This window comes from Balaenoptera musculus, chromosome 9 (genome assembly GCF_009873245.2).
Source record: "Balaenoptera musculus isolate JJ_BM4_2016_0621 chromosome 9, mBalMus1.pri.v3, whole genome shotgun sequence".
Classification (NCBI taxonomy): Eukaryota; Metazoa; Chordata; class Mammalia; order Artiodactyla; family Balaenopteridae; genus Balaenoptera; species Balaenoptera musculus.
Window position 1 is genome coordinate 3538941 of NC_045793.1, and position 24034 is coordinate 3562974.

The window sequence follows — 24034 nt, forward strand, 5'->3', positions numbered from 1 at the left end:
TGAATTCTATCAAACATTTAGAGAAGAGCTAACACCTACCCTTCTCAAACTCTTCCAAAATATTGCAGACGGAGGAACACTCCCCAACTCATTCTACGAGGCCACCATCACCCTGATACCAAAACCAGACAAAGATGTCACAAAGAAAGAAAACTACAGGCCAATATCACTGATGAACATACATGCAAAAATCCTCAACAAAATACTAGCAAACAGAATCCAACAGCACATTAAAAGGATCATACACCATGATCAAGTGGGGTTTATCCCAGGAATGCAAGGATTCTTCAATATACGCAAATCAATCAATGTGATACACCATATTAACAAATGGAAGGAGAAAAACCATATGATCATCTCAATAGATGCAGAGAAAGCTTTCGACAAAATTCAACACCCATTTATGATAAAAGCCCTGCAGAAAGTAGGCATAGAGGGAACTTTCCTGAACATAATAAAGGCCATATATGACAAACCCACAGCCAACATTGTCCTCAATGGTGAAAAACTGAAACCATTTCCACTAAGATCAGGAACAAGACAAGGTTGCCCACTCTCACCACTATTATTCAACATAGTTTTGGAAGTGTTAGCCACAGCAATCAGAGAAGACAAAGAAATAAAAGGAATCCAAATCGGAAAAGAAGAAGTAAAGCTGTCACTATTTGCAGATGACATGATACTATACATAGAGAATCCTAAAGATGCTACCAGAAAACTCCTAGAGCTAATCAATGAATTTGGTAAAGTAGCAGGATACAAAATTAATGCACAGAAATCGCTTGCATTTCTATACACTAATGACGAAAAATCTGAAAGTGAAATTAAGAAAACACTCCCGTTTACCACTGCAACAAAAAGAATAAAATATCTAGGCATAAACCTACCTACGGAGACAAAAGACCTGTATGCAGAAAATTATAAGACACTGATGAAAGAAATTAAAGATGATACAAATAGATGGAGAGATATACCATGTTCCTGGATTGGAAGAATCAACATTGTGAAAATGACTCTACTACCCAAAGCAATCTACAGATTCAATGCAATCCCTATCAAACTACCACTGGCATTTTTCACAGAACTAGAACAAAAAATGTCACAATTTGTATGGAAACACAAAAGACCCCGAATAGCCAAAGCAATCTTGAGAACGAAAAATGGAGCTGGGGGAATCAGGCTCCCTGACTTCAGACTATATTACAAAGCTTCAGTAATCAAGACAGTTTGGTACTGGCACAAAAACAGAAATATAGATCAATGGAACAGGATAGAAAGCCCAGAGATAAACCCACACACATATGGTCACCTTATCTTTGATAAAGGAGGCAAGCATATACAGTGGAGAAAAGACAGCCTCTTCAATAAGTGGTGCTGGGAAAATTGGACAGGTACATGTAAAAGTATGAAATTAGAACACTCCCTGACACCATGCACAAAAATAAACTCCAAATGGATTAAAGACCTAAGTGTAAGGGCAGACACTATCAAACTCTTAGAGGAAAACATAGGCAGAACACTCTATGACATACATCACAGCAAGATTCTTTTTGACCCAGCTCCCAGAGAAATGGAAATAAGAACACAAATAAACAAATGGGACCTAATGAAACTTAAAAGCTTTTGCACAGCAAAGGAAACCATAAACAAGACCAAAAGACAACCATCAGAATGGGAGAAAATATTGGCAAATGAAGCAACTGACAAAGGATTAATCTCCAAGATTTACAAGCAGCTCATGCAGCTCAATAACAAAAAAACGAACAACCCAATCCAAAAATGGGCAGAAGACCTAAACAGACATTTCTCCAAAGAAGATATACAGATGGCCTACAGACACATGAAAGAATGCTCAACATCATTAATCATTAGAGAAATGCAAATCAAAACTACAATGAGATATCATCTCACACCGGTCAGAATGGCCATCATCAAAAAATCTAGAAACAATAAATGCTGGAGAGGGTGTGGAGGAAAGGGAACACTCTTGCACTGTTGGTGGGAATGTAAATTGATACAGCCACTATGGAGAACAGTATGGAGGTTCCTTAAAAAACTACAAATAGAACTACCATACGACCCAGCAATCCCACTACTGGGCATATACCCTGAGAAAACCATAGGTCAAAAAGAGTCATGTACCAAAATGTTCATTGCAGCTCTATTTACAATAGCCAGGACATGGAAGCAACCTAAATGTCCATCGACAGATGAATGGATAAAGAAGATGTGGCACATATATACAATGGAATATTACTCAGCCATAAAAAGAAATGAAATGGAGGTATTTGTAATGAGGTGGATGGAGTTAGAGTCTGTCATACAGAGTGAAGTAAGTCAGAAAGAGAAAAACAAATACAGTATGCTAACACATATATACGGAATCTAAGGAAAAAAAAAAAAGGCCATGAAGAACCTAGTGGCAAGACGGGAATAAAGACACAGACTTACTAGAGAATGGACTTGAGGATATGGGGAGGGGGTGGGGTGAGATGTGACAGGGTAAGAGAGTGTCATGGACATATATCCACTACCAAATGTAAAATAGATAGCTAGTGGGAAGCAGCCGCATAGCACAGGGAGATCAGCTCGGTGCTTTGTGACCACCTAGAGGGGTGGGATGGGGAGGGTGGGAGGGAGGGAGATGCAAGAGGGAAGAGAAATGGGAACATATTGTATATGTATAACTGATTCACTTTGTTATAAAGCAGAAGCTAACACACCATTGTAAGGCAATTATACTTCAATAAAGATGTTTAAAAAAAAAATAAATAAATAATCTAAAAAAAAAAAAAAAAAAAGAAAAGAAAAAGAGCAAAGTGAACGATGACTCCAAGTCTTTCAGCCTGTTCTGCCAGAGGAACAAATTTCTCGTCAGCTGAACTGGAAGAGGCTGTGCCTAGAGCAGGTGGGTTTGTTTTGTTTGTTTGTTTGTTTTGGGTGGGGAGGTAGATCAAGAACTCAGATTTGGCGATACTAGAGTTAGGGTTGTGATGTCTATGAGACATCTGAGAACTTCAGGAGAGAGGTCTGGTCTGAAGAATAAGCTAGGAGTCACTGGTAGGTGAGTATTTTGAGCCATGAGACTAGATGAAAGCACAGAGGGAATGAGTGTAGATACCAAAAGGTGAGGATGAAGACTGAGTCCCGGGCCCACCAACATCAAAAGTCGGAGAGAAGAGCGAGAACCAGCACAGGCGTCTGAGAAGGAGCTGCCCGTGAGGCAGAAATAAAACCAAGAGAATGTGATGACCTATAGGTCAAGTGAGAAAGTTGGTGCAGGTAGAGGGAGTAATCAATTGTGTCAAATGCTGCTGATCATTAGATTAAGATGAGGTCTGAAACGTGACCATGGAATTTAGCAACCTGGAGGTTATTGGTGACCTTGACAAGAGGAGAGTCAGGGAGTGCTGGGGGTGAAAGCCTAAATAGAGTGGGCTTAGCAGGAACTGGAGAAGAGTAACCTGAGATGTCACAGAGAGACAACTGTTTCAAGCTGCAAAGGAGAACAAGAAATTGGGCAGTGCCCGGTGGGGAAGGTGGAGTCACGCTAAGCTTTGTGTGTGTGTTTCTTTCGGTGAGACAAATAAGAGCATATCTGCCTGATGATGGGAATAATCTGACACAGAGATAAAAAAATGAACATTTAGAGAAGAAAGGAGACATTTGCTACAATTATTCCTCAAGTAAGTGAAGCAAGTTCACCTCTGAGTTTTGTAGATGGAGCGCAGACAGGTCATCTGTGGTTACAGGCTGGGGGAGGGGCAGAGCGCATGGCAGGTGCAGATGGTGGTGGGTAAGGAGATGTGATGGTGAGAGTATTCTTAAGCTTTCTTCTGGTAGTTTTAGATGAGAAGTAGGATGGGAAGAAGGTTGGAGAAAATTAAGGAGAGAGGAGAAGGTCTGAAATGATTCATCATCTAGGAGTTGCAAAGAGGGGATAAGACAGCCCAGGAAGACTGGTCCATGGACATAAATGGACTTAAGTGTCTGAAGTAACCAAAAGACCTCATCACAGCGGCTACCTCATATCACAGAATCCCAGCACGGCACATTAAAGGATCCAAAAGGTTGAGAAGTCCAATATGGTCACTTATAAAAGACAGAAGAATTTACTCAACTAAGCAAATATGCGGCGAGACTACACCCTGGGCAATTTCAGGAAGTGTACGCCTCTTCCTTTGTAGGAGGGAGTTCAGAGTGAGCTCCGAGGGAGTTCAGATGTTGTCAGTTCTACTGCTCTACACACCTCATCTGACTTGACCCAGGGGTTGCAACAAATATGTGAGGGAAGTCTACAAGAGCTTTTGGACGTTAGAGAATTTGAAGACTGTTACACCAATCATTTTCAGAAAAGGTAGATCAAAAAATTGTCTCTAGTATAAAAATGGGTGAGGAGAAATTTAACTCCAACCCAACCCATTTTCTCCTGATAAATAAAGCATATTAGTTCTAGACTATTAACTCCAATATTAAACCCAAGATACATTTGTTAACTTTAGTAGTTAATGTGCACTAAAAAAGCCAAGTCTCTTTCTCTGTGGGGAATTACCCCATTTTTCTTGATCACTTGGGTATTTTGTTAGTTCAACATAGGCACCATGAGAATAAGGGATACTACAATAGAAAATTTAAGGAATGGCAATTCTGAAATACTTACAACCTACAGCCTTGCTTAAAACACACAATATAACCAGTGAGGTTGTGAGAGAAATTGGCTGGAGACAGGGGGCTTCGACTCTATATGATGTAGCAGTTTACAGAAACCAGAGAGACCTAGGTTCAAGTCTGAATTTTGCTACTTATTAACTGTGTGATGTTGATCAAGTCATTTAAACACCCTTGGCTCAGTTTCCTCATCCGTAAAATGTGAATAATGGTAGTTGTGAGAATTACATGATTTAATGTGTGCAAAGCACTTAGTAGAGAGCTTAAGATATGGGAAACCCTCAGTAGTTGATGGTGATGGTGATGGTGATGGTGGTGATGGTGATGATGATGGTGATGATGACGGTGGTGATGGTGATGATGATGTGATGATGATAGTGGTGATGGTGATGATGATGTGATGATGGTGATGATGATGATGGTGGTGGTGATAATGATGTGATGATGATGATGTGATGGTGATGATGGTGGTGATGATGATGTGATGATGATGATGGTGGTGATGATGATGATGGTGATGATGATGTGATGATGGTGATTGTGATGATGATGGTGGTGGTGATGATGATGGTGGTGATGTTGATGATGATGGTGGTGGTGACAGTGATGATGATGGTGGTGGTGGTGATAGTGACAGTTAAGGAAGAAGAAGGAGAGGAGGCACAGACAGAGGAGAAAGGAGGAAGAAGAGGAGAAGAATGAGGTTGCCGTAGTGATGATGGTGGTAGATGGTGGTGGTGGTGGTGGGTGGTGACTCCAAGTCTGCCACAGGGAAACTGTTCCAGAGGCAAAAAAAAATGCTTGCATTTTGGGGGTCCATGGGCAATTTGCCTGCTACATTGTAGACACTCAATAATCACTAATTGAATGAATTAATGTTCTGATAATTTCTAAAGCTCATCTCAGCTCCACAACATTTGATAATCCTATGAATGTATAGTAGTCTTTCTGTGGATCTTCACATTTAGACTTGTAATGTAAAAAATGAATGAATTCTTTGTGGTTTTTGTAAAAATCCATTATGAAGGCACAGATAATCACGACAGTTATTTCATCCACTTTCTTCAGGGAGCAGGAAGAAAGGGACTGATGAGGAAGAGGAATAAGTGAAAGAACAGTTGGAGGGCGGCAGCTAAAAGGGTACGGGGAAAACAGTTATGGTCCCTCACATTCTTGACAGTGCCTGGTCTCTGGGGAGACCTGACCACCTGGTTAATTTGCAATAAAACTTCACACTGTGCTTACATTTACAAAGGAAGAATCCACTTAAGAAAGCTCCTGGACACCAAAGTCATGTTTATTTGAACCACAGGTGGTCTTATGAGTAGACTTAACCTGCTACAACAGAGAGGCTGGGCATTTTCTGCTGGGCACAAGGCCACCTCTCAACTGCTGGTATTAACGCCCAACTTTGCGGATGTAACAAAATCTTGGCTGGCTTCCTCTGGCCAGAAAGCCAGCACATCTCAGAACCAGCTCTATGCATCTGCAGCATAAATTAGCTCATGAGATACAAACACCTTTCAACAGTAACCAACACGGGTTCCTGCAGAAACTTAGGTGTCCCTGGGCCTCCAGATCTCTGCTTACACTTTTTAAATTTTTTGCACAGGGAAAGCTAGCTGGTTTAGGCCAAGTCTGAGACCATGGGCACCCTAATATAAAGATTTCCCTATATTATTTTAGCACCTCATGGAGTCTTTGCAGGGCCCCCTCTGACCTGCTCTGAACCCTATACCTTTGGGACCAAGTTTATGCACCATCTTTGAAACTCCTTCTCAGGAAGAATGAGGAAATCACATCCTTCCTGCACTTTGTTTCACGACTGCCTTTGGCCACTCCCTGTTTTGTCTCCAGAATGACTTTGTGCTCCTTAAGAAGAGAGTAATCATCTTTTATTCCCAAGATCAGGCCCAGAGCACACTATCCATGCTTACCTCCTTCCTCCACAATGGGTAAATACAACCAGGAAGCAGATGCTAAGTCCCCCTCAAAACCAAAGGTAAAATTACTTCCTCAGTCAAATAACAAAGACCTTGGCTCTGTCTATGTTTTGGATTTCCATGTGCCCCCCATTGGCATTCACAATACACTGCTCTCATTTCTCCCCAATTCCATCGTATAAAATACATTCCCTCTGAGATTCAGCTACTTCTTTGACCTGAGGATTAATTTTCAAGTGCATCCCACTGAGGCTAAGACTAAACGCAAACAATATCCATGGAGATAGCAGCAGAGGTTCTAGGACCAGACTACACAAGAGGGATGCAGCAAAGCCTGCAGAAGATGGGGAGCAGTCATTTACATCTTTCCTCCCAGGACTGCACTCTAAAACTTACTTCAGACCCAACTACAGGAAACAGACTGTTTTGAACCAAAACATGCATTATAAACATACTGCCTTTTGCTACCAGTTCTATTTTGCTTTATTGTTTAAAAAAATCAGCCCAAAGAAGATTTCATCCAGATTAAAGTTCAAGAGGAAAATTAATTTATCTGCATCTATGCACGAGGCTCCGCTGTGTCTTTCGTTAGACAGCATTCTAGAAGAAACCTTTTCGTTCCCTTTGGCCCTTGTATCTAGTTGGAGTGAAAGCAAGAGGAGTACAAAAGGGAATGAAGGACATGGGGAAAGGAGGAAGGCTCAGCTGTGTCTCTCCCTGCCCTGTTGCTTAGCAACAGCTCACCTCTCCATCTGAGAAATTACGATTCAGGGAGGCGACACGGAGGACCCATTTCTCATGAAGGAGTAGCCTGATTTCACCAGATACAAATTTTCTTAGACTGATAATAAGATGGTGATCACAGCAAGAGCTCTGAGGGTCCGCTTCTACAGCCAGAGAGAGAAGGTGAAAGGCAAACTACGAAACCCAAACTCTCAAAACGTGGCAGAGAGTGGGAAAGTGCTTTCTCACATGCACTCAGGACTCAGGACTCACCACTTATCCACTTAGCCTCGGGATCATGAATTTTGAAATCTTCACTGAAGAGATCTTCCACAGTCACCTTCTTCTTTTGAGACAGACTGTTATCTTCCGCTAGAAAAGAACGAGGCAAATGGTCAAAAATTTTATTTTTTGGTAAAAAAAAAAAAAGAGGACTATAAAACATTCTGATTGACATTCAGAAATAGTATATACGGTAATACATAATTTCTATAAGTGCTGAGCAAAAGCATGCTTTCTGTTTTTAGCTAAGCTATCAAAAACTATGGTAAGGGGAATCACGGTTCAGTAAAATGGCATCATTACGCCCCCTCTGCCTGCAAAACATGAATGATCGTACTTCTTAGATACGAAGGTAAATAGTTGTTTCAAAACTGACTGATGAGCAATAAGGCGGGAATAGTCAAGAAGGGAAGGATCTCAACTTTTTATGTAACCAGTCATTCATTAAGCATTTATAACGCCAACTGCAGATAACATGTTGGATGCTGAAAATTCAAAGACAACTAACACATTCCTTAGGTGTTTATTCTCCACGTGCCTCACTTGTCCCTGGCTGCCTTTAGGTTGGGGATTAGTTCTTCAGACAGAATCACGCCCCAAATTCTGTGTGCAAGCTACCAGATTTTGCCCTCCCTTACCTGGATCACCATGCTTGGGAGTAAGCACCTGGGATAAGATTTGAACATCCATCCCTAGAGGCAATGTTTAGCTAAGGGCCCCAGCGGGGAGACTTTAGGAACCTGGCAGCTTTTATCCTGCTTCCTGAGGTTGAAGTGTCTGGGGTTTTAGATCTGCCTCAGAAGACGTTCTCTCCAATGGCACAAAAATCCATTCATCTACTTTGAAAAGACAAAGGGCTGTCTGGGCATCTGACCTGTGAGACTAAGCAGATTAAACCCACAGAACAGGACACCAAACCACCTTCACTTCCTTTATAATAGTAAGAAACTCTTTATCTTAACCATTTCTGATGTACATCATTTACCTAGAATGTTTATTTATGATCCCGTCCTCTTAAATAAAAGGTGCCAGCTGTTGTGATACTTTTCCTGAAGATTCAGGTCCTTGTTTCTTCCGTTTTGTGTTGGGCTGCTGTGTGGGGTATCCTCAGTGCTAATTAAGGTGTGGAGGTCTGTGTGCATCCTACGTGAGGTGGTTTCAGATCAGTATGTTTTTACATTTTGATGTTTGGTTATGTCTGTTTCTCTCCTCAATTTGTGGCTGTTGAGCCACCTTCACTTCTTGGGCTGTCACAATGCTTGCCCTCAACAGTACCCTTTGCCTCTTTCAACTCTGTTTCAAAATCTGTGGCAGGTTGGGAAAACAAAAAGAATTTTTGTTATAGTACATAATGAAATAAGAATATAGAATCTCTGAATGAAATCTCCAAAGCTTCTTCTAGGATTCTAGCATGTAGATTTTGTTACATCTCCTATGGTTTCTTTCTTTTGGCCTCCCTGGATGTGACAGATTACTGAAATTCTCAGAAACGTTGCACACTGACTGATTTCTTGCATATCAAATAGGATTAATGTGTGTAAAAGTCTTTTGAAATTTACAGAATGATAAGGTTCAAGGTGGCCTTCTTGTTACACCTGATTATATGTGGAGCTCTCCCAGGGGCTGATCAAAACATGTTAAAGCCAAACCAAGTTCTTCCCTCTAGGACCTTCCTATCTGCAATTGAAGCAGCCCCGAAAAAAGACACACCGCTTCAAACAATGCATTTCAGTATGGAAGACAGACAATAAATGAAAATTTTAAAGATTACTAGACAACGGTCTAATAAAAGCTAGAGAAAGGACTTGAGGATATGGGGAGGGGGAGGGGTAACATGTGACAGGGTGAGAGAGTGGCATGGACATATATACACTACCAAATGTAAAATAGATAGCTAGTGGGAAGCAGCCGCATAGCACAGGGAGATCAGCTGGGTGCTTTGTGACCACCTAGAGGGGTGGGATAGGGAGGGTGGGAGGGAGGGAGACGCAAGAGGGAAGAGATATGGGTACATATGTATATGTATAACTGATTCACCTTGTTATAAAGCAGAAACTAACACACCATTGTAAAGCAATTACACTCCAATAAAGATGTTAAAAAAAAAATCAGGATAGATAAGATTTAAACAATAAAGTGAATATCACAACAAAAAGAAAAAAAAAAGAAGTATACTTGCAACTAGTCGATAAGTAAGTGCACAGTACAGTGATTATAGACAACAATACTATATTATAAACATCAAACTTGTTAAGAGACTAGATCTCAATTATTCCTACCGAAAAAAAAGATAATTATGTGACCTTATAGAGGGTGCTAGCTAACCCTACAAAGGCAATCGTATTGTAATATATAAATGTATCAAATCAACATGTTGTACACCTTAAACTTACACAATGTTATATGTCAAATATATTTCAATTAAAATACAATAAATAAAATTTTAAAAGAACAAAGAATAAAAATCTCAGAGACACTCAAGTATATGGTCAGAAAATAATCATATTAAAACTAAATTTTATCTAAGTAAACACCATTATTCAGGGATGATTCTAGCTCCGCATTTTGGTTATCCACATGTCTAATAAAAAAAGAATGAAAGACTGTCATTTCAACAAACTTTGGGTAAACTATGAAAAGCCAATTTATTCACTTTATGAAAAATTTTCTTTTCACTAATGTCTGGGAGTTCATCCAAAAAAAAATATTTTTGTTTTTTTTTGGCTGCGCCGCGTGGCACGCGGAACGTCCCCGACCAGGGATCGAACCCGTGCCCCCTGCATTGGAAGCGTGGCTTCTTAACCACTGCGCCACCAGGGAAGTCCAAAGATTTGTTTTATTTTTAAAAAACTATTACTTCCTCTGTTTTTAAAACATACTTGAAAATCTTACACGACTTAAATAGGGACAGCTTGTGACGGCAGCATTATGATATACACTATACAAAGTGCTCCGCCCAAGCCAAGACACTTGATTGTGTCAGTAATCAGCTCTGCCGCCTCAAAACCATCACCGCTGGCCTCTCTGGACCTTGACGGCTTGCTCACATGGTCAAGTGCTATCTGAGTTACTGACTTACAGCCTGATGCATTCCAAAAACCCTTTGAGGTGGTGACAAGCACGAGTGACTGCCATGTTCAGGAGTCAGGCTGAGCCCTGAAGAATCACAAATGAAAGACCTTATAGCTGACCTTAAGAATCTCACAGAGCAATGGAACCAAGGCTGAAAAATGACCACACTGCAGCAGTGACAGGGCTGAGGGCATCAGGACCTGGCGTGCTAATATTTAAGGAGACTGCAGAATAAAAAGTAGGGGGAATTCCAGAAAGAATTCTTTGAGAAAAGAACCCCCTAGCCAAGATAAAAGAGATAAAAGAAGAACATTCAAGCTAGGAGGATTGCAAGGGCATCAAGGCATTGGTGAATGCAGTATTTTCAGGAAACTGTGAGCATGTCGACATTGGCGCAGTAGAAAGTGTGAGTTGAAAATGTCTCGAGATGAAGGTAGATTCTCTCATTATATCTGATATTCTGAAATTCCATTAGACAATGTCTGCTTGTGGATCTTCTTTAAACATCCTGCTTCCCAGTCAGTACTATTTTCAGTCTAAGAACTACTTTCTCTGGATCAGGAATATTACTGGCAACTGTCTCAGTCAACATTACTGCTCCATCTTTCCAGGCCCCACTGGACCTGCACAGGAGCTTTTAGGTCCAGCCTCCACACTCCTAGCTTTTTCTTTCACGTCTTTGGCATTTTTATGTCTTTGGGAGCATCTGCATGATTTCTTCAGCTCCATCTTCCACTTTATGAATCAGCATGATTTCTTCAGCTCCGTCTTCCACTTTATGAATCAGCAGGATTTCTTCAGCTCCGTCTTCCACTGTATCTACTTGCATGATTTCTTCAGCTCCATTTTCCACTTTATTTTTTCTCTAGTGTGTCTAACTCTTTCATTTCACTACTGAGTTTTAAATTTTTAAACATATTTTAATTTCTAATGTTCCTAATTAGCTCTTTCTCAAGATCATTGACTTTTACAACTGCAAGCTTATCACATCGATCATTAAAAAAAAACAACCCTAAAGTGTCATTTTCTGTTTTCCCTAGTTGATTTATATTTCTTTGGAGTTAAGTTCTTATATGTGTTAAGCTGGTGTGCTGCTTTTAGGGGATGGTTTCTGTGGGTCCTTCGATCTTGGTTGTAAGGTTCTCTCCTGCAAGTGTCCTGGGTCATGAGAGACTCCTGGTGGTGTGGTCACAAGAATGTCCTGGGCAGTCAGAGGGTCCGTCCAGGTAATGGCTCTCACCAGGCCTGTGTGGCCATTTGGGCTGGAGCCCTTTCAGAGATTCAAGAACCTCTGAACATAAATGCCATTTTAAGGCAGGGGGCACTTGTCCAGCCTCTGGCCTCCATAGACACCAGTATCCTATCCCCTCCTGTTGGGCCTGACTTCAGCCTCTGTTCCTTTAGGGCGGCAGGGATTTGGCCTTGCTTGCTGCTGTAGGTTTTTACTTGGTCCTTCTTCTAAGGATACTTTTCTATTCTAGGTATAGGAAGAACTCCCTTTCTGGTTTTTGCCTGCAGCTATGTTTTTACTATATATCTTCTCTCATTTCTAAACGCTTGAAATGAAAAGGAAAAACTTCTATGCTCAACCTGTCATCTTTAAATGAAAATCAACGTACACATGGAGATATAAGAAGTGGCCAGTGGCTCTTAGAGTTTGGACTTTATCCTGAAGAAAATTTGGGGATGATTGAAAAGTGAAGTTTCCTTCAGTCCTATAGTTAGATAACCACATGGCACTTGTAATTAACTTGGCATCTTGGTTAGCTCACCGGCATGCAAAGGTCTGCTATAATCTGTAGTGATGTAGTTGTTCTTTGTGTAGGTCAGTATATAATGCAAGGCTCCTTTCCATTCCTGATGCTTGTTAAATAGTTATGTTGTTAAACAGTACAATTATTGGACAACATTTTGGAACCTCTTCTCCAGGGATTTTTAATATTAGAAACAAATCCCTTGACCCTAAAGCAGGTTAATCTGATGCATAATCTTCCCAGGTGTTTTCAATCACTGCTAGTAGGGGGTTAGCTACTGACAAACCCAATGTGATAACAGAGAAAACCTACCCAGATTAGTCAGAAGTCTCTTGTAAACTCTGTTTTTGTTAGAAATTGGAATAACTGACAACTCTAAAATGTGTTGCAGTCTTTGGAGGGTTCTGACAGCTATTACCTCTCGATCCTACAAGAAGGAGGACGAAGGAAAGCCATTTTATGGACAGTAAACCTGAGCTCCTGAGAGGCTGAGTGGCTTCTCCAAAGATTCACGGGAAGGCAGTAAAGCTAACATTAACCACAGTTGCAGAACTTAAATATTGACATTATTCACAGACTCTGGCTTGTTCACAACCTATTCCACAACTGGGATGCTAATAAAATCACAAAATGCAGGTAATGTTAATGATGATCCTGATAAAACACTGTGCTCTCCAGGTATAAAAGTTTTCTGTAAATAAAGAAAAGGTTGGAAAAAAACATTTTAAGGCATACGTTTCCTTAATTATAAAAATGTTAGCCACCAAATCGGATTAACAAGGAACTCATACTCTCAGTATAATGGCTGGCACGTAGCAAGTGGTCACCCTGCTGTGAGTGGTTTGGCTGATGTCAAGCACTAAGTGCTTTCAAAGCTCGAAGGGGACAAGGACAGTGTGGGTGAGTCAGAAGTAGCTCCACAGAGACTCAGACCCCAACCTGAGACTCAGAGTAAAACTCCTCTTACATTTAGAATAAGTCACTGGGAAACTTGCATGTTATTTCTATAGAAGTTGATAATATTTGTATGTTTCCATACAAACACCTACAGAAGAACACGTGGAAATCAATTTTTCATTTTTCAGTGTTTGCACTGTTAATTCACAAGTTCCAATGATAAAGCATTTGCTGAAAAGCAAATCACTGCAGCCTGTTCCACTGACGACTATCCTAACACAGAGAGCTGCGCAGTAAAAGGAAAAAGCTCAGTGAAAACACAGGAAACATTTCCCTTCACTCTGCCCGCATGTGAGCTGAATGAGTGCAGTATGTCAGATATGGTTAGAGGCTGGGCCCAATACTTCCAATTAGATTTCTTTTTTCTTTCTTTCTTTTTTAAATAAAAGAAGTTCAGTCAATAATAATGTCTGCTATAGATACTACTCATATTTCCTTGGTAGGTAGATTCTTATCATAATGAAAGAATAAATTTAGTTACGCTTCACTACCAACAGCTTAGGAACAACGACATTTAAACCAGGTAACATGCCTACAAATCATGATATGAATTTGGGAATTTTTCACCTAATCCTGAGTTAACCTGTCCAGGTCATCTACCACGTGAATCCTTAGGTCAGGACTGAGCAGGAAACATCTCATGCATAGACAGAAATCCTAGAGACGGCAGGAAGCAGCAGCCGCTCAGTCAAGGGAGCACTCTATCCCTTTACAAAGAGTGAGATTTACTCCAAATCACAGCAAAATACAATTCTCTGTAGAAATCTCTCTGGAAAAGTCCACGCCCAAATGTAAGAAACTAAGTATCTATGGTTGGGTTAAGAACTGCATTAAAAATAGGGTTGCCATATGATCCAGCAATCCCACTCCTGGACATATACCCAGATAAAACTCTAATTTGTAAAGACAGATGCACGTCAATGTTCATCGCTGCACTCCTTACAATAGCCGAGACATGGAAACAACCTAAATGTCCACTGACTGATGAATGGATAAAGAAGATGTGGTACATATATACAGTGGAGTACTACTCAGCCATAAAAAGAAATGAAATAATACCATTTGCAGCAATATGGATGGACCTAGAGATTATCATATTGAGTGAAGTAAGTCAGACAGAGAAAGAAAAATACCATATGATATCACTTATATGTGGAATCTAAAAAAAATGATACAAATGAACTTATTTACAAAACAGAAACAGACTCACAAACATAAAGAACAGACTTGTGGTTGCCAAGGGGGAGGGGAGTGAGGGAGGGATGGATTGGGAGTTTTGGATTAGCAGATGCAAACTATTATATATAGAATGGATACACAACGAGGTGCTACTGTATAGCACAGGGAACTATCGATATATTCAATATCCTATGATAAACCATAATGGAAAAGAATATGAAAAAGAATGTATATATATGTAAACTGAGTCACTTTGCTGTACAGCAGAAATTAACACAACACTGTAACTCAACTAGACATCAATAAAATTTAAAAAAAAGAATTACATTAAACCACATTGTCAGGAGTGATGGTGGAGGAGCTACAAGAAAATCCACAGTCGAGGCTGCTTTTAGGATGTATTTCTTTTTGACTCATCCGAACAAAGGTGATCATGCTTTCCCTTCTGCTCCCAAGAGTCAGCATTGAACTGATGACTTCCTTTCAAGTCTGTTTTCCATACTAGCTTGATTGTTCCCCTTTTCTTAAGACAAAAATTGTGTCTTCTTCATCCCTGTAAGGAGCCTGGCACATACACACATTCAGCTAATTTCTGTTAAATGAGCATTTTTAAAATCTACATCTTTGCTTTCACTTTTTGCTTATTTTTTGTAATAAAGTCTTTTTCATTACTGAAATATATTATTTATGGTTATAATCCAAATTTATATCTACAAAGAGTCCCACAGATATTGATTTATCTTAAAGGCTTTTTCTTACAAGTTCACATATCTTCTGAAGCATCTAAAGGAAGCTCATAGCATAATACCGAAATTAGTCACATTGTACATTTTACTCAAATGCTGGAGACCAAGTTATCAGCATTATTCAACACACCTTGTAAATTAAGAAGTTCTAGATGTCGTGCTTTTTTTAAGCTTCTCAATCAAAAACATCAAAGATATTCATCTCTTCTTTATGCCCTTACCTTATTCTTTTAGATCTAAGAAATAAATTAAAACCTTAAAATATATTTATCCGCCTATTTCCTTTAATGAGCCATAACCAGTGGACTTCACATAATAAAATGCACAAAGGTTGATATGTTTACCTAATCTTCTCCTTCTTTTGGACATTTTTATTAAGATAAAATTCACACACTATAAAATTGACCCATCGGAAGTGTGCACTCAATGGTTTCAGTATGTTCAAAAGAGTTGTGCAACTACCACTGCGATCTAAGTTTAGAACATTTTCAGTATTCCCCCTCCCGAAGACTCCATAATCATTAGCAGTCACTCTCCGTTCCCACCCCTTTCTTCCCAGGCCTAAGCAACGAAAAATTTATTTTCTGTATCTATACATCTGGCTAGTATGGGTAACTCATATAGAATCATACAATATCTTGATCTTTTGTGATTGGCATATTTCACTTGTCATAATATTCTCAAGTTTCATCCACGTAATAGTATGTAATAATATATATCAGCACTTCACTCCTTTTTACGGGTGAATAATACTCCAAAGCTAATGGCGTTGAGCATCTTTTCATATGCTTATTCGCTATTTCTCTATCTTCTTTGCTCCCCTTATCCAGATGGTAAAAGATGCAAAAGTTGAGAAATTCACTATTAGAGAGAAAAAGCAGTAGATGTGGCACAACAAACTTTTGCCAATATGTCTGAAAGATCAAAAGCTCAGGGTATGCAGACACACGAAAAGCTCTTTGAAACCTAAGTGTGTAACTCATAGATCTCCTCAGCCATCTCAGCAGAAGCCAGACATAGAGAAGGGAGTATCTAGGAAAATCCTGTGGAGGAGTCTTGTCTAATGGAATGAATCCCCATGACATACATAGGAGACCCACAGGTTCTTAAGAATTCTATATCTGCAGGAGCATTGCCAGCTTGGACTGAAAAGGACAGAGAGACTATGAAATAAAAGAAGGGCGTCAGACTTCCAAAATCCTCAGACGGGAAATAGGCTGATAAAATTACTCAGCTACAAACTCATGTTACCTTTCATGAAGAAGAATGATCTCCAGAGGGCGGAGCTGAAAGCCACAGAGCATTATTCCCAGGCCTTTAAAACTAAAGGAGTTTGCCCAACTGGATTTAGAAATGGTTTGGAACTGGTGACCCCTTTTTTCCTTAAATTTTCCCCTTTTTTGAACAGAAATGCCCGTAACTGTTGTCCTATGCCTGTCTCACCACTGTATTCAGAAGAAGACACTTATTTCTTTCGTTTCACAGACTCACGATAGTGATGAATTTTGCCCCAGGATGGAGCACACCCCGTCTTACCCATAACTCATCTAGATGATTTACATGATGATATTTGGGACTGCTGAGCTGATGAGATTTTGGGCTTTGAACCGATGCTGTAATAGTTTGAGGCTTCTGGGGGTCTTAGGATGGAGTGAATGTACTTTGTATGTGGGATGGATGTAAATCTTTGAGGTCAGACTGTGTAGACAAGGTAATGCCAAGCAAAGATGTCCTTATGTACTGGTGTTATGGACTGAATTGTCTCCTCTCTCCCTAGTTCGTATGTTGAAGCCTTAAATCCCAATGTGACTGTACTTGGAGACAGAACCTTAAAGGATGCAGTTAAATGAGATCATGAAGGTGGGGCCCTAATCCAACAGGACTGATATCCTTGTAAAAAGAGAGGAATAGAGACGGAGCTCTCTCTTTCTTTCTCTCTCTCTCTCTGTGCATTCAAGCAGAGAAAAAGCAATGTGAGACACAGTGACAAGATGCCATCTGCCAGCCAGGAAGAGAGGTCTCACTAGGAACCAACCCTGCTGGCCCTTAACCTTGGGCTTAAAGACTCGAGAACTGGGAGAAAATAAATTTCTGTTGTTTGAATGCAGTCTGTGGCTTTGTTACACCAGCCCAAGCAGAGTAATACAACTGGTATTTTCAAAATTTCAATTTGCAAACATTTGTTGTTAGCACACAGAAACACAATTAATATTTGAATACAGACCTGTATTCGGTAACCTTTCTAAACCTACTTATACGTTTTATTAGCATTATCTATATGGGTGTTCATTTTGTCTGCAATAAAGACAGTTTTACTTCATTTCAAGTAGAAACAATCCATTAGAATTGCTAAGAAAACGGGTTTGTTTAAGAAAGGCAAGGTCCAAATAAGAATAAACTAGTTGCAGCTATTGATGGATTTTAAGAAACGAGAGTCTATTTGACCTGAAGGCCTCCAGACAAACTGTTTAGTGATATAGAACTACAATTTCTCTCTCCCTATGGCTTTATCTGCATTGTCAGGTTTTACAAGAGAAATATATGTCTAAGCAAAAAATTGTGAATGTTTTAAATAAATTTTCCTATTTATTTATTTATTTATTTATTTGGAATAACTTCTCTTGTTTTTATCTTTTATAGGTTCTTTAGGTGATTATCCATAGACTTTGTAGTAAATGGTAAAGCTGTAATCTATTCTTGATACTTAGGTAAATTTCATTTTTTTTTTTCAATACAAAAGCAAAATGCTTTTGCATTTGTTTTAAAGATCTGTGTGTCTTTTTGTTTTTAGTTGAAGGATAGTTGATTTACAACGTTGTGTTAGAATTTTCCATTTTAAAATCAACTGATTGTTTCGGGGGAGATTTTATTAAGTGGAAACTTGTAAATGTCACCCAGAGCTGAGAGAAAGAGCTGGAGCCACCGTGTTGGGATAGAGGAGAAGACGTGTAGGCACCAGCTTCTCCCTCCTGTCTAGTGAGAAGCCAGGAGGCTCCATTTAAGATCAGCAGAACAAGAAATGTATGTTTAAAGAAAGTCTCACGTGAACTTATGAAAGAGATCTCCAGAGGAATGAAAAATAACTTGATAGGTCCTACAACCCAGAGTGAAGAAAAGGAAGTGGGAGGAAATTTAAGTGAACTAAATGTCCTACCTTGATGGGAAGTAGTCTGTGAATACTGATATACGAGCATAACGTTAAGGATGACAGGAATAAATACCAGGAGAACCAAACTCAGAAATGGTCAGAAGTAATGATATCTAGGGACTGGTTGTAGAACGGGTAATATGAGAAAAGTATTACTATAATTTTATTTAGATTGTTAATATCTTTTTCACTGTTTATTCTTCTGTTTATATATATTATTTGGGCAATAAATATTAATAAAGTTGTATTCTGATCATAAGCATACACTCACACCCAAATTTATTGTCTGAGTGAGCATGTGTCTTCACGATGCACCAATGCCAAGGTCAGCTAACTTAGTCTTCCCAAAGCACAGTGTGCTACATGAACAAGGTGTGCAGATCCCAACAGAGAAGTGGGCGGGGCAACTCTTTACCTGGTGCCTGCAAGAGCAGGCATGTCCATCTCAAAATACTGGTGTCACAACAGCAAATACCCTACACACATTTAACGGATGATTTAGTTTCGAGAACCATTATCATTTGTCATACAAAATGTCCATTTTTTAATTTGAATTTTATTAGCTGTGTTGATTGATCTGTATTTAACTTGGCTCTTGCTGTTAAGTTTATATGAATTGTAAGTGGAGTCTGTATCTGCTTAATGCCTGGAAGTAAAATAAAAGAAATAAGTCAATGTGGGAGGTAGATACTATCTTTTCCTCTCAAATTTTTAAAAACACAAGTATACACCTTAATGTGAATGAATTTCAGTCCCTTTTCTGGTGGTAGAGATGCTAAAGAATCAGAGTTTGAAAGTGAGAGGACTCCCCCAGGGAGGAGGGAGGAGCGGGCGTGGGTTCTCACTGCGAGTGGGCGGAGGAAGCAGAAAGGTGAGGCACGGGACACGGCCATCACCTTGTCCATGGTCCCCAAAGCATCCAGCACATCTCTCTCTAGTTCTGATCGCTCCACGAGTCCACGTTCATGCCTGTCTTCAAGATGCGGCCACTGTGAAATTGCTGAAGGCATTTACTTCCCTTTGTACAGTTTCCTGGGGCTGCTGTAACACACTGCCACAAATTTGGTCGCTTAAAACACAAGTTTATTCTCTCATGGCTCTGGAGGCCAGAAGTCTAAACTCAGTTTCAATGGGTCAAAATCAAGGTGTCAGCGGGCTCCTTGGAAGCTTGAAGGGAGAATACCTTCTTTGCCTCTTTCAGCTTCTGGGGCTCTGGGCGCTCCTCGCCTTGTGGCTGTATCGCTCCAATCTCTGCCTCCTGGTCACGTGGCCTCTCCCCTCCCTCTCTGTCACATCTCCCTCTGCCTCCTTCTTACAGAGATGCATGCAATTTCATTTAGGACCCACTGGATAATCCAAGAAAACCCCACATCTCAAGATGCTTAATGGAACCACATCTGTGAGGACCCACCCCTGGGATGACAGGTCCCAGGGATTAGGACATACACATCGTTTGGGGAGTCATTTTTTTGCCTACCACATCCCTCAATACCTTTTGTCCCGTTTCCAACTAACCCACCACTTTAGAAGGCATCCTCTGAAAATGCAATAATCACGCACTTACTGAACTTTTAAAAAAGACATAAAAAAAGAATCTGAACAAGGGAAAAGTGATGGAGAAAAAAGACTGGTTAAATCTGACGTTCTGTAGATTATCATTTAACTTAATTTCTGGTGATTTTAAATACCTCACATAAAAGCACAGAGTTAAGTTAGCAATAATCTGGGATTTGGGAAATATGCAACAGCAATCTGAGAAAGTGCATATACATGTTGTTTCTACTTTAAATGGTTGTTGAACCAGGGTTTAAGGTGAGAGTTCTGTCTCACTCAGGTAGGTGATTTAACTTCAACTTCTTCAGTCCCCTGAGCTGCCTAGTTCATTGTGGACAACTTCTCTCTATTTCTCTGACTTTATTATATCATCCATTTCTGTGTTCTGACCTAGACCCAGAAACTCAGCTTAGACCTGAATTGCTGCCTTTGGGTCCTGACTGGCCAGAGTCTTCCCTAAAATAGCATCTACTAGATCAGCCAGCCCCTTGTAACACATGGTCTCTAAGGCTCCCAAAATTCACTTGAAATTTACCAACAGGCTCTCATCTAAACCAAGCAATAGACTCCAGAGAAAACCAGAGTGCCAGGATAAGACGTACTCCTTTTCACAGTTTATATGCAACTATGCCTTTAAAATAGGATGCGTAATGTAGCAACGCTTTGAAAAGTGCCCCTTTATGGATAAATATGTAGGCACATTTGCCTTAACTTACAGTCTTCATGCAAGCATGAATAGTAAGCATCTATCGCCATCCTTTTGATAAATGGCTCTTTAGTGTAAGGTTTCAATAAATAAGCAAGATGCACCTAACAATCCTTCTAGAACTAATGATGAAAAGTCAGAAGAGAGACTGTTAAGATTCTCCTAGGGATACACTTCTCAGGACTTTGGAAGTTTGCAACTAACTATAAGGTTAGTAGCAGTGTAAATTAATTCTTTCTTTTATGAGAATCTGTCAGAACTCCCTCTTTTCAAATTTGTTTCAATTTAAAGAATGGTGCAAACTCACTGTTCAAGTTCAAGGAATGTAGACCTCGTTCCTCCAGTATTTCCTAAGTCAAGGGGTCTTACTGATTGTGGCAGATACTACACTGCCTCCCCAGGAGCCATGGCCCTCTGCCAACTCAGCAGAGGCAGACTCCTGTGAAATACTTGTTCTCTCAACCCTTTCAGCTAAGGGTAGCCATGCAATGTAGTTATATGAATAAGCTGCCTCCTGGCTAGTTTTGGGAAAAGAAAGAAATACATGAGGCAGGTTCTGATTTTCCCTTCCTTCCTGTGAGGGTGCAAGATGAGATGCGTGGTGCCGTTGCAGCTACTTTGCTGACATGAAGATGATGGCAGCAGAGAAAGATGGTCTTTGAGCCACTGAATCATCCTGGGACTGAGTGGGTCTAGACTTCTTGTTTTGGGAAACATGATAAACACCTACAGTTTGAAGTATTTTAGTTAGGTATTTTGTTCCTTATGGACAAAAGTACTCTAATGGATACATCATAACATCTGGGCTTGGAAAAATACTCAAGCTGATCCCTAAGATGGTTAACAGATAGGCTGACCAGGTCCACGAACTTCCTGAAACATATTCACATATTTATGAGCACATATATGCCCTTTTCCCCCTTTCAATGATAAGATCACTCATGGGTTTAACACATGCTAAAAGCAGTTATGACATATAAATTGTTATAGACAGTAGGAGCCATAAGAGTACAATCTCGAATTCAGTGCCTGGCATTCCAGACTCTCCCAATCAGCCTTAACTCCTGACACTCGTCACGTCCCCCAGTGCTTGCAGGCCAGGCATCTCCTGTTCAGCAAGCACACCAGGCTCATTCCGGCTCATGGTGACCTTCCTTCTCTTCCTTCCATTAACACCGGATCTGTCTTTCAAATTCCTCATCCTCCAAAATACCCTCCACAAATGCTTCCTGTCATCACCGATCTCTCCCATATTCTGGATTGTCATAACAAATATTACCCGCACCACCCATTTACAGCACTTAGTCTCAATTAGCATTGACACAGTAACTTTAATCAGAAACAACAGTAAGAAGAGTAGCAAAACAAACACCTATTTCAAGACTAGAGAGACACCACTCACCCAGTTCATCAGCTGGCAGGTGGGTGTGAAAAGAACCTACAAACGCAACCACAGATGCCCAAGTGCAAACGAACAATACTAGAGACCCATCAAGTAACCTGTGTGTCCCAGGACAGGACACCTGGTCATAGTCACTGATAATAATGGACTATGCCAAGACTGGATTTGGGGGATGAGTTTAATGTAGGAAGGAGAACCGAGAGGAAATGCCTAGGAAAAATGGGCAAGCCACCTATTTCTACAAGAAACAATAAGAAGCAGTAAGGTATTCAATGACTTGTTATGATATACACAAAAGTTATTAAATTACTGTTAAGCCACTGTGCAATTTTCATAAGGATTATATGAGACCTCATGAAAAGACAATCCATCACCAACTTAAAACACTGGGCATAAATACAACTTAAAGTATAACAATGAATCTCACAAACATTATATTGAACAAAAGAACCAGCTGTAAAATAATAGATATTACATGATTACATTAATAACGTAAGTGCAAAGAGTATAAAAGTATGCAAAATTATTTTATGATGTTAGAAATCAGGTTACCCTTAGGGAGATTAATGATGAGAAAGCGTATGGGGCAGTTTTGGGATGCTGGCTACATTCCGGTTTTTTAACCTGGGCGCAGGCTATGTCGTCTGTTCAGTTTGAAAATTCATCAAACAACATAGTATTTTATATATATATAAATGATACATATTTGTATATATAAAAAAATATATATCATATTTTATATATATAATGTTTTTAAATTGTTTGTTCCAGAATTTTTTTCTCTTTTTTAAAAAAGTTTTATTCGAGTAGAGTTGATTTACAATGTTGTGTTAGTTTCAGGTGTACAGCAAAGTGAATCAGTTATACATATACATATATCCACTCTTTTTCAGATTCTTTTCCTGTATAGGCTATTACAGAGTATTGAGTAGAGTTCCCTGTGCTATATAGCAGGTCCTTATTAGTTATCTATTTTATATATAGTAGTCTGTATATGTCAATCCCAATCTCCCAATTTATGCCTCCCCCCCTTACCCCCTGGTAACCATAAGCTTGTTTTGTTTGTTTTCTAAAACATTACATATATATATATATGTATATATATATAATATTATATACATATAATAGTTTTTATATATATATAATGTTTTTTAAATTGTTTGTTCCATCATCTTAAAAAGATAAACTTACAACACTGAGTTACCACTTCACAACTATTAGAATGACCAATTAGAAAATCTGAACCACTGACAACACCAAATGCAGGCGAGGATGTGGAGCAACAGGAACTCTCATCACTGCTGGTGGGAACGCAAAACGGTGCAGCCACTTCGGAAGACAGTTTGGTGGTTTCTTACAAAACTAAACATACTCATCGTATGACCCAGCAATCATTCTCCTTGGTATTTACCAAAGGAATTGAAAATGCATGTCTCACAGAAGCCTTCACACGAATGTTTACAGCAGCTTTATTCATAACTGCCAAAACTTGGAAGCAACCAAGATGTCCTTTAGTAGGTGAACGCAGCAATAAATTGTGGTACGTCCAGACAATGGAATATTATTTAGTGCTAAAACGAAATAAACTATTAAACAATGATAGTTCCTCCATGGAAGAACCTTACATGTATATTGCTAAGTGAAAGAAGCCAATCTGAAAAGGCTACATACTGTACGATTCCAACTATATGACATTCTGGGAAGGACAAAACTATGGAGACAGTAAAAAAATCAGTGGTTTCCAGGCATTACAGTGGAAGGGAGAATGAACAGACAGAGCATGGAGGATTTTTAGGGCAGCAAGGCTACTCTGCATGATACATGCCATCACAAATGTAAAGGCAGATACGTGCCATTATACATTTGTCCCAGTCCATAGACTGTACGACACCCAGGATGA

At 39.7% G+C, this 24034-nt stretch overlaps 1 protein-coding gene across 5 annotated transcripts in view; it reads right to left on the bottom strand.

Moving 5' to 3' along the window:
* Positions 1-24034, bottom strand: part of DPP6 (dipeptidyl peptidase like 6) — a 1079206-nt gene that overhangs the window by 412939 nt on the left and 642233 nt on the right. For all 5 annotated transcript variants that reach the window (XM_036863614.1, XM_036863613.1, XM_036863617.1 and 2 more), the window contains exon 3: positions 7608-7706. In XM_036863614.1, the coding sequence (XP_036719509.1) occupies positions 7608-7706 (99 nt within the window). The remainder of the gene's footprint in view (positions 1-7607; positions 7707-24034) is intronic.